General features: G+C 33.4%; 1 protein-coding gene and 1 pseudogene across 1 annotated transcript; both read right to left on the bottom strand.

The window, feature by feature from the left end:
• Positions 1–292: 292 nt before the first annotated feature.
• On the bottom strand, positions 293–1487 carry LOC133248700 (olfactory receptor 6C76-like; annotated as a pseudogene).
• Positions 1488–9305: 7818 nt separating this feature from the next.
• On the bottom strand, positions 9306–10238 carry LOC133248877 (olfactory receptor 6C76). Its single transcript, XM_061419162.1, has one exon. The coding sequence runs from the start codon at positions 10236–10238 to the stop codon at positions 9306–9308; it is 933 nt and encodes a 310-aa protein (XP_061275146.1).
• Positions 10239–11663: the final 1425 nt, after the last annotated feature.

Below are 11663 nucleotides of genomic sequence, written 5' to 3' on the forward strand. Positions count from 1 at the left end.
AATAAATTAGGTTGTGATAAATATCATCACAATGAATATTATTGGAAGTACCTACATTAATAGAAGACTAGCTTCAGCCATTTCCTTGTGTTATATCATAGGGAAATGCTATGGATCATTCCATAAAGATTTTGTGCTTATATACATATCTGGAGAATTGTATTTTAAGAATATTGGATCCAAGACACCATAAACAATTATATTTCTAAGACTCAATAAAAGAAGACAGAAGAGATAAAACAATTATTTATCATTTCTCTGGTAAAAGTTGCTGTGTGTTTGTTATAAATTTTCATGAAATCAATGTTTTGGAGGACAGTATCTTTCTCACAATATCCTTAAATGCTTGTTTCACCTGCTGGTTCCATAAGGTATAAATAAATGGATTCAGCATAGGAGCCAAGGAGGCATCAAGTACAGCAGCCCCCTTTGTCAAAGTAATCATTTCTTTTGCTGAGGTTTTCACATACATGAAGATGCAGCTTCCATAGAGATTGAGACAACAATCATACGTGAGAAGCAGGTTGAAAAAGCCTTTTTCATTTGTTGAGCAGAGGAGATTCTCAGAATTGATCTGAGGATATAGAAGTAGGAGAGGATTAACAGAATCAAGATGGACATGAGCATCGGCACAGCTAAAACAAAACTCAAGAGTTCTAGTGTGCTGGTGTCTGTGCAGGAGATTTGCAGCAAAGGAGCAGAATCACAGGTGAAGTGGTCAATGATATTGGAGTCACAGAAATCCAGCTGCAGCCCCAAGATCAGTGGAGGAAAGATCACCAAGAATCCAGCCAGCCAAGAGCCGCCTACAAGCTGGTAGCAGATATGTTTTTTTTTTTTTTTTCTGATAAATTTTTTTTCTTTTTTTTCTCTAATTTTATTTTATTTTTAAACTTTACATAATTGTATTAGTTTTGCCAAATATCAAAATAAATCCGCCACAGGTAGATATGTTAATCATGATGGTCATATAATGCAGAGGTTTGCAGATAGCCATGTAACGATCATAGGACATAGATGCCAGGAGAAAAAACTGTTGAACTGAATAGAATCAAGAAAAATAGCTGAGCTACACAAGTGTTATAGGATATAGAATCGTCTCCAGTTAGAATGCTCATCAAAAATCTAGGGATACAGACAGAAGTAAATGAGATTTCTAAGAAGGAGAAATTCTTGAGGAAAAAATACATGGGAGTCTTCAGATGAGAATCCAGCAGTAAAAGAATGATGATAGTCAGATTTCCACTAACACTCAGCACATATGTGAGAAATGAAAGAAGAAAATCACAGCTTGTATTTTTATATTATCAGTCAGACCCAGTAGGATTAAATCTGTCACTGATGATCTGTTTCTCATTTCTGGCTATTGATTTTTGGCAAATCTTGTGGCATAATCAAGACAGACAACAATAAATGGGTTAGACAAGAATAAATATTAACTTCCAGTTTTTAAAGTAATAATTGTATCTTCACCAAAAGTATGTACATTCTTCATTTCTTCCAGTTTCATTATTCATCTTAGATTTGTGTCTTTTGTTTAATATCAGTCTTATTACTCTGCATAATGTCCTTTGATTTCTTGCCACATGTTTCACTCTGCTTTCACTTACTATAATTGCTACTTGGGAAATCTAGTCATTGAACATGAGCTCTTCTCATGCTTCACTGTTGAGCTAACATGGAGAGAACATTACTCTTTTGCTATTTAAGCTTTTTAGGATTAAAAGTACTAACTGATGATGGAAATAATTGGTCAACCCAAATCTAATTAATATAGGTCAGTGACATTCTGAATGTTCTCTGAGAAAATAGCCAATCATACACTTACTTGTTCATATATTTCCCATTTCTTCTAAAATTTAGAGTATAAGTCATTCTAATGTATTCAGAACATTTATGTATATTAAAATGATTTATATAAATAACAAAATATTCTGTAACCAAATACTTATATCATTTTCACATATATTAATGAGGCCTCTGAACCCCTAAATTTCTTTTTGCATTACTTAACATGAAAATTTAAGTTCATGTTTTTACTTGTTGGTTCCAGGCATGTGCATGTTAAGTAACTTCAGTCATGTCTGACTCTTCACAACCCTATGGACTGTAGGCCACCTGGCTCCTCTATCCATGGGATTATCCAGATAAAAATACTGGAGTGAGTTGACATGCTCTCCTCCAGTGGATCTTCACAACCCAGGGATCAAACTCATGTCTCCTGTGACTCCTGCATTGCAGGTGGATTCTTTACTGCTAAGCCACCGGGGAAGCTCTCATGGTTTCATAATGCCTAATAATTCCTTTTGAAAATCTACCAAATAATGATATCAAGCAACATGTTCACAAAGTATGCTAATGATCTCTAAGAATGATTCACAAGTGAATTTACATGAGAAATGCACAAATACTTTACAGGTATCTAAACATATTGTGGATACCAATACCAAGAGTGTCCACATGTCCTTCTAAAGTATAAGGGTAATTTAAGGAAAGCAACCTATGCTGCACATATTTCTACTAATTGCCATTGAAAGTGCTAAAATCTAGAAACCATCATTTAAACTTCTCAAATATTTAGATAGTTGATTTTAACTTTAATATTAATATGCATATATATTTATATGTATTCTTATGTATTCATATATATGAGAGATACAGGCATCAGAGAATCAATGCTATATACAATATAAAAGCTGAAAACATATGAAAATAAATTGTGAATACTTACATAAAATTGATCATAAATCACCATTTAAGGTTCTCAACTATTTAGATTATCAATATAGCTATTATATTAATATGTATGTATACTTATGTGTATACATATATATTCATGTATATGAGAGACAGGCAGCAGAGAATCAATGTTATATAAGATATAAAAGCTCAAAAAATGGGCCAAAGAACTAAATAGACATTTCTCCAAAGAAGACATACAGATGGCTAACAAACACATGAAAAGATGCTCAACATCACTCATTATCAGAGAAATGCAAATCAAAACCACTATGAGGTACCATCTCACACCAGTCAGAATGGCTGCAATCCAAAAGTCTACCAGCAATAAATGCTGGAGAGGCTGTGGAGAAAAGGGAACCCTCTTACACTGTTGGTGGGAATGCAAACTAGTACAGCCACTATGGAGAACAGTGTGGAGATTCCTTGAAAAACTGGAAATAGAACTGCCTTATGATCCAGCAATCCCACTCCTGGGCATACACACTGAGGAAACCAGAATTGAAAGAGACACGTGTACCCCAATGTTCATCACAGCACTGTTTATAATAGCCAGGACATGGAAGCAACCTAGATGTCCATTAGCAGAGGAATGGATAAGAAAGCGGTGGTACATATACACAATGGAGTATTACTCAGCCATTGAAAAGAATACATTTGAATCAGTTCTAATGAGGTGGATGAAACTGGAGCCTATTATACAGAGTGAAGTAAGCCAGAAAGAAAAACACCAATACAGTATACTAACGCATATATACAGAATTTAGAAAGATGGTAACAATAACCCTGTATACGAGACAGCAAAAGAGACACTGATGTATAGAACAGTCTTTTGGACTCGGTGGGAGAGGGAGAGGATGGGATGATTTGGGAGAATGGCATTGAAATATGTATAATATCATATATGAAACGAGTCACCAGTCCAGGTTCGATGCACGATACTGGATGCTTGGGGCTGGTGCACTGGGACAACCCAGATGGATGGTATGGGGAGGGAGGAGGGAGGAGGGTTCAGGATGGGGAACACATATATACCTGTGGCAGATTCATTTCGATATATGGAAAAGCCAATACAATATTGTAAATTTAAAAAATAAAATAAAATTAAAAAAAAAGCTGAGCATCTTATGAAAATAAGTTGAGAATACTTATTGTCAAATGCTTAATGGTTAGAGTTAGATATTTAATGTGATATATTTGATTCTCTTAAATCAGAAGTGATCAATCATAGATATATTTTCTTCCCTCCAACAGAGCTATAAATCCCTCATAAATATCTTTTTATCCCATCTCCAAAAACCTAATGAGATATTTTCCACATATCTTTTCCCAACATTGTCCAAAAACCTTGAATCTTGAAATATTTCACCTGTCATATTGACATAAACCTCTAGATGAAAGAAATTTGCTGCTATTAATGCTGCAAATTTGAGAATATTTCTTTAATAGGCTTCTCTGCTATTTTGAGGTAAGTGGGCATATCCATTTATTTTTCTTTGAAATGGAGTCAACTTACCACCTTTAATGTGCTTTGCTACATATAACTTCATAAATATTCCTTGAGATAAATTTTTAATGACTTTTGGGATAAACAGTAATGGGGCACTAGTGAATAACACACAAGATCTGCTTTGGCAATCATGTTTTAATTGGTTGATAATGGGACCTATGGCGCAGGGGAAGTTTGAGGAAATCATGCAGCTGGATGTTAGCCAATATTTGAGGAGAGCTGAGGCTAAGCAAACCAACATGCTCTAATTTTTATTTTCATATGATCTAAGCATGATTCTTAAATGGTGTGCAGAAATCTGTTTAATGTGAAAAAAAAATATGGCACAGAATGACTAAAGAAAAACACCAAGTTCCATGGGCTGTGAAATGTTGTTAAAATTATGAGGACTTTTTGAGATAGAGCATTTTAGCAAATATTTCTTTAGAATGAATTTGCCTTTCAATACTTGAGCAAAGTCACTAAAATTAGAAGCACATCAGATTTCATTTTTACATTTACTTATTCCTTCCGACTTCTGAGTATGAAATCCAAGACACATTTATATAAAGAACACTATACTGGATGCTTGGGGCTGGTGCACTGGGACGACCCAGAGGGATGGTATGGGGAGGGAGAAGGGAGCAGGGTTCAGGATGGGGAACACATGTATACCTGTGGTAGATTCATTTTGATATATGGCAAAACCAATACAATATTGTAAAGTTAAAAAATAAAATAAAATTAAAACAAAACAAACAAACAAAAAGAATATATATGTAATATATATCAAAACTATTCTTCATGGGGTCACAAAGAGTTGGACAGCATTGAGTGACTAAGCACACACACACACATAGCTATTCTTTCCAGGTGAGCACATTAAGTGGAGTTTATCCCACTGTGACCAAATTCAGTGTTAGAAATATGCATTAGTATAATATCTTCTTAATGAACATATATAATTAAAATCTATTCAATAACATTTTTTACAATAAATAATAACATTTTAGTACTAGAAGTCTAATCAATAAAAGTTATTAAAATACATCACAACCACAATGTCAAATATAACATGAATAAAAACATCACGTGTATCTTTCCACTTCAAAGAACTTGTTTTGCCTTCATGTGATCTTACTTTTAAGAAAATCTACTTGAGGTGTATATTTATGTTGAAATATTTACCTTCACTGGTAAGTGCTCTTAACAAATTATAATACACATTGTTGATACATCTTTTTTCTTTTTGAATATTTAATGATTTTTTAAATTTTATTTAACTTTACAATATTGTATTGGTTTTGCCATATATCAAAATGAATCTGCCACAGGTATACATGATACATCTTTAAACACATTCTAATTTTTGAAATTTGCCCTTGGCACTTAGTAATATTAGTTCCCCTGTCACAAAGTAATATTTAAGCATTCAAAGTGAGCATATGCATTTATTTCAGTTACATAGTTGAATACCATTTTGATATTCAGTTGCTCAGTTGTGTTGGTCTCTGTGACCCCAGGGACTGCAGCAAGCCAGGTTTCTCTGTCCTTCACCATCTGGAGCTTGCTCAGACTCCATAATCAATCAAATTATTACTTTGGGGTATTATGAATGATCAAAAATTTCTAAAATAAATCATATATTAGAATAAGTGACACACACATTTTTATATAATTGTTCTATTTCATTTTGAATGTAGATTCTACAAATGAAATTACTTTTCCTCCTTAAAATTTTCATACACATTCCCATACAACTGTTTGTGTTTATCTCATATGTTTATAAGAATGGCTATTTTACCATAAGCTCAGTGCTACAGGATAGTTTAAACATATCAATGTTGTCAAGAAAAAAAAAATGTCTGGGTGTTTGTTTCTGAATAGATATTCTATTTTGGTAATATATTATTGATTTCATAATTTTAATTAAGGTTGTTTACCCTTCAGTGTGATGCTTACCCAAGCCATGTCTTCATGATGAAATTTAAATATGAGATACAAGGCCCCATGTACTTGGTAGAAGTGGCTTATTCATACTGATAGAGCTCATTATTGTAAAATAGAATTTTATGGTAATATGAAAATCTGAAAAAACGGTAAAAAGAGGTACACAGAAAAAGAGAAATATCACAAACATTTAGTTCTAAGGGGTAAACTGAGAAATAAAGCACTAAATAAGGGAAAAGAAATAACCTAGTTCTTCAATAAAAATCAAGACATTGAGAAGTTAGATACATTTGTGCCCATCATTGATTAGTCAGAGCTGGTTTTAGGGGATGGGCAGCCTGATCATATATCTGCTTGTCTGGTTAAAAGCAAACCATAGCAGCAAAAAAAAAAAAAAAAAAAACCCAAGAAAAAAGCAATGATATTCATTTTCTGTACCAATCTGTTTTTGAAAGTACTCAGTTTCATTAGTGTATGCTTGCTAAGAATGTGTCTACCTATACATGAAAATTTCATCACTGAAAACTTTTTTTAAAACATTAATTTATTTTTATTTAATTTTGACTGTGCTGGGTCTTTGTTGTTGAGCATGGGCTTTTCTCTAGTTGGGGCAAGTGGGGAATACTCTTCGTTGCAGTGTCCCAGCTTCTTACTGCAGTGTTTTCTCTTGTTGCAGAGCATGGGCCTTAGGCGTGCGAGTTTCAGTAGTTACTGCCCCTGGGCTTGGTAGTTGTGGCACAGGGACTTAGTGGCTCCAGGACAAGTGGGATCTTCCTGAACCAGGGATCAAACCTGTGTCCTCTGCATTGACAGGTGGATTTTTAAACAATGGAACACCAGGGAAGTCCCTGAAACCTTTTTAAAGGCTATTTATTCACACTGGGTTTTACTACATGATCTTTTTGACTTTGATTGGTAAGATTGCAAGCCTGATGAAACATGACACTTGGACAAGGCAAAGGGCCAATTCTTTGCTTTCAAAAATCTATCTGGTCTATGTTATCCTTTTAAGCGTATCTGTAGGTGGCTATTACCTTAGGAAGTGCTTCTATCTCTGGAGGTAGACATGTTTTCCATACAACCAAACTGGCAAAATGAAGTTGGCTGAAATAAAATCGAGTAGTTACTCCAAAACTACTTCCTTCTCATTGTCAAGCAGGATTTTCTGCCATCTCCACCTACATCTCCGTTGACAATGTGACTCAGACTATGTGACTGAAATTAATCACTATAACAATAATAATAATAAATGTTAACATTATTGCACCATTACTCAATTACTAGCAGTTTTAGATGCTTAAACTATATGTAACATAACAAATCTAGGATTAAACAGAATTATTGACTTTCCTTTGCATGTGAAAATTTTGCAACCAAGAGAAACTCAACCTACAAATGGCAAAACTAGAGGCAAATCTAGACAACTTAATTCTAACATATATATATTTAAGCAGCATCCTATGGCTATGAAACATAGTTCATGGTCAGGGATCAAAGAGATGATTCTTTAATCAACATTTACTCAGAGGGGTATCAATAAGCTTCTTCCAACTGATACTTTTATTGAACTGAGTGGCAGGGAGTCTTGCTTTTTATCATAAACTGAAAAGGATGAACTGAAGTCTACAAGGAACTGTACTATCTATTATGTGATGAAGAACAATTTATTCTGGAAGAATGAAACAGAATTAAACCAAATGAAGATAGATTAAAATCTTTAACAGAGAAAAGGGGAAGCATTTGAGAGAAAATATGAGCAATAAATAGTTATGGGATAAGCGAATCTATCTTTCCAGTTCCTGAGTTAAGCAGAATTTTCTGGGATCCTACAAATCTTCCTGAGTTTTTTGTTCTGTATCTTATTTCCCCCTTAACTTGATTTTACTTTTAATGTTTATTTGGCAAGCAATATAATCCCACATAATATATTGGTCAAATCTTATCAAAGTTTATTAAAGATACCAATGGAGAAAAAATACTAATAGTATTTGTATGTATGAAGTAAGATTCTCATAATGGAAAATAAAATATTTTAAAGCCAAATACTGCCATCTCTGTATATAACTACCTTCTAAAAATCTATTTATATGGTATTGCAATTTCTTTAAATATTAGCTCTATAAAAGTTCTGTATTCAAGAAATGTTTATTAAATAAATAGTTTCTGCATTATTTTTCTTATCTAAATTATCATACAGTGAATTGCTAAAACAGACATAAATGTAGAAAAGTATTTTTCCATTACTAATCTGTTGTTCTGATGACAAATACATAGAATATTTAAACATTTTTATGTAGAATGTAAGTAAACTGTAAGTTAAATTTCATGCTCAAAATATTATTTTTCAACAATGCCTAACTCCTATATTACTTAGTTATTTCTACACCTTTATGACTGAGTTTCCTCTATTTCACTTGATAAAAACCATTAAAAGTATAGTATGCATAAATATATATATATATACACATATATAGAGACATATATATGATTGTATACTCATATAGCACATATATACATATTTGCATGCTTCTAGAGACATGAGTATGTACTTTTGGATTTAGACATATATAAATTAATAGTAATTTTATTCTACTCAAGTATTTTAGGTGGTGTTTAATGTCGTGCATATTATTTGAAATTAATAAATGGAGCTTCCCATGTAGCACTAGTGATAAAAAGCTTGCCTGCCAATGTAGGAGGAGTTTTAGGAGACGTGGGTTCGAACCCTGGGTCAGGAAGATCCTCTGGAGGAGGGCATGACAACCCCCTCCAGTATTCTTTCTGGAGAATCACATGGACAGAGAAGCCTGGTGGGCTACAGTTTGCTGGGATGCAAAGAGTCAGATGTGAGTGAAGCAGCTTTGCACTCACACACATGTTAATATGTGAAGGGCTTTTAGTTCTAAATTTAAGTTTATAATACGAAATCACATAAGAACACTCCGAAATGATACTGTGCTAAAGTTCATACAAGGAAGATTTACAATAAGAATATTAAATTCAAAATAGCCTAAACAATGCTGTTTCTGTAAAGAAATAGAATAAGGTAGAATATATTTTAGAAAAGATATTATTCATTGGTTCTCTAGTTAAAATTGTATTTGTTTTAGTTAAAATTTAAGTCAGGTCAATGTTTTGAGAACATCTTTCTCACAACATCCTTAACTGCTTGTTTTACCTGCTGGTTCCGTAAGGTATAAATAAACAGATTGAGCATAGGAGCCACAGAGGTATTGAGCATAGCTACTCCCTTTGTCAAAGCAACCCCTTCCTTTGCTGAGGTTTTCACATACATGAAGATGCAACTTCCATAAGAGATTGAGACAACAATCATATGGGAGGAGCAGGTTGAAAAGGCCTTTTTTCTTTGTTGGGCACAAGGGATTCTCAGAATTGTTCTGAGGATGTAGGAGTAGGAGAGGATTACTAACATCAAGGTGGACATGAGCGTCAGCAGAGCTAAAACAAAGCTCATGAGTTCTAGTGTGCTGGTGTCTGTGCAGGAGATTTGCAGTAAAGGAGCAGAATCACAGGTGAAGTGGTCAATGATATTGGAGTCACAGAAATCCAGCTGCAGCCCTATGGTCAGTGGAGGAAAGATCACCAAGAATCCAGCCAGCCAAGAGCTGCCTACAAGCTGGTAGCAGATCTTGTTACTCATGATGGTTGTATAATGCAGAGGTTTGCAGATAGCCACGTAACGATCATAGGACATAGATGCCAGGAGAAAAAACTCTGTTGAACCAAGAAGGATAAAGAAAAAGAGCTGAGCTGCACAAGCATTATAGGAAATAGATTTGTCTCCAGTTAGAATGCTTATCAAAAATCTAGGATTACAGACAGAAGTAAATAAGATTTCTAAGAAGGAGAAATTCCTGAGGAAAAAATACATGGGCGTCTTCAGATGGGAAGCCAGCAGTGTAAGAATGATGATAGTCAGATTTCCACTAACACTCAGCACATATGTGAGAAATAAAAAGGAAAAAATAGCAGCTTGCATTTTGGGATCATCAGTCAGACCTAGAAGGATGAACTCTGTCACTGATGTTCTGTTTCTCATTTCTGGTGGCTGATTGTTGACAAATCTTACTGGCAGATACAAAACAGTAATAAATTGATTAGATAAGCATAAATGTCTGCACCCGTTTTTCAAGTAATAATTTTATTTTCACAAAAAGTTTCTGGACTTTTATACATATATTTTCCTTCCCAATTTTATTATACATCTTAGGAGTGTTTCTTTTGCTTAATATTAGTCTCATCTGTAGGACGTAATGTCCTCTGATCCTTACTGCATGTCTATTGTGTCTTCATTTATTACTCTTGTTACCTGGAAAATCTGGTGATTAAACATGAACTCTTCTCATGCTTCATTGTTAAGCTAAAATACAGAGGAAATTATGTTCTCAAGTTGTCTTTTCCAGGCATTAAAATTCTGACTGATAATGGAAACCAGTGATCTGCCTAAACTTAATATTTCATAGGGAAAATTCTAAACGTTCTTTTGGAGAAGTAGTGAGTACTACCTCTGTTAATTTATTTATTGCCCTTTTAAAAAAATACAGAGACCAAGTCATTGTAATGTATTCTAGACTTTTATTTATATTGAACTATGGTTTATATAATATTATCCATATTTTAAAACCCAGAAGTCCATTCAATTTCCAGAATTTAGAATCCCTTAACCCTTACCTTTATTCTTGATTTCTTAAAAATATAACTTTTCATGATATGCAATTAATGTACTGATTTTAATAGATTGTTTAAAAACTTCTAATAAAATAAGTTCTACAGATTGAGTTAATAGCTTAAACAATATATTTATAACTGTGTTAATGAAGATCAGAAATACTCATAAAATTAAAATATGAAATATGCAAACACTTTATATATGTCATTTAGAGCTATCTTGGACATCCAGGCCAAGAATATGTATCAAGTTTTTGTAAAGTGTGATTATACCAAAATTAAGGAAAATGTGGTGTGTTCTACACATTTTTGTTAATTGATAGAAATCACCATTTGAAATATCTTTACATTTCAGTTTATTGGTTTAACTATTGAATATATATGTAAGATAATGTACTGTAATAATATTATATACACTGTATGTAATTATATGTATCAGAGAAGAAGAAAATCACAACACAGGGTCATAATCAATGCTTTGTAGTAAATAGAAGCATCAGATTAAAATAAACAGAATACTTACATATGATCAAAAGACTGATGATTTGTGTGACACATTGAATACAAACTAATGTGCTCAATTAAGATAAATCAAAAGAAAAGTAGTAGTCTAATGCTTCATGGAGAAATGACTATTCTCCCTGTCTTTCCATAAATCTCTCTATTCTTCCATAAAACCCTTCATGTTTCAGGAGCTAAATAGCTAATGGAACAGTTATCTCATATTTTCCTTCACCGTTTGTCCCAAATATGGAATCCTGAACATATCCTACCAGCTATCTTAGCAGCAATATTT

The sequence above is a fragment of the Bos javanicus genome, chromosome 5, assembly GCF_032452875.1.
Source record: "Bos javanicus breed banteng chromosome 5, ARS-OSU_banteng_1.0, whole genome shotgun sequence".
NCBI lineage: Eukaryota > Metazoa > Chordata > Mammalia > Artiodactyla > Bovidae > Bos > Bos javanicus.

Excerpts from the sequence above, each read along its gene's own strand:
- LOC133248877 (XM_061419162.1), bottom strand. The coding sequence starts at position 10,238 with ATGAGAAACAGAACATCAGTGACAGAGTTCATCCTTCTAGGTCTGACT.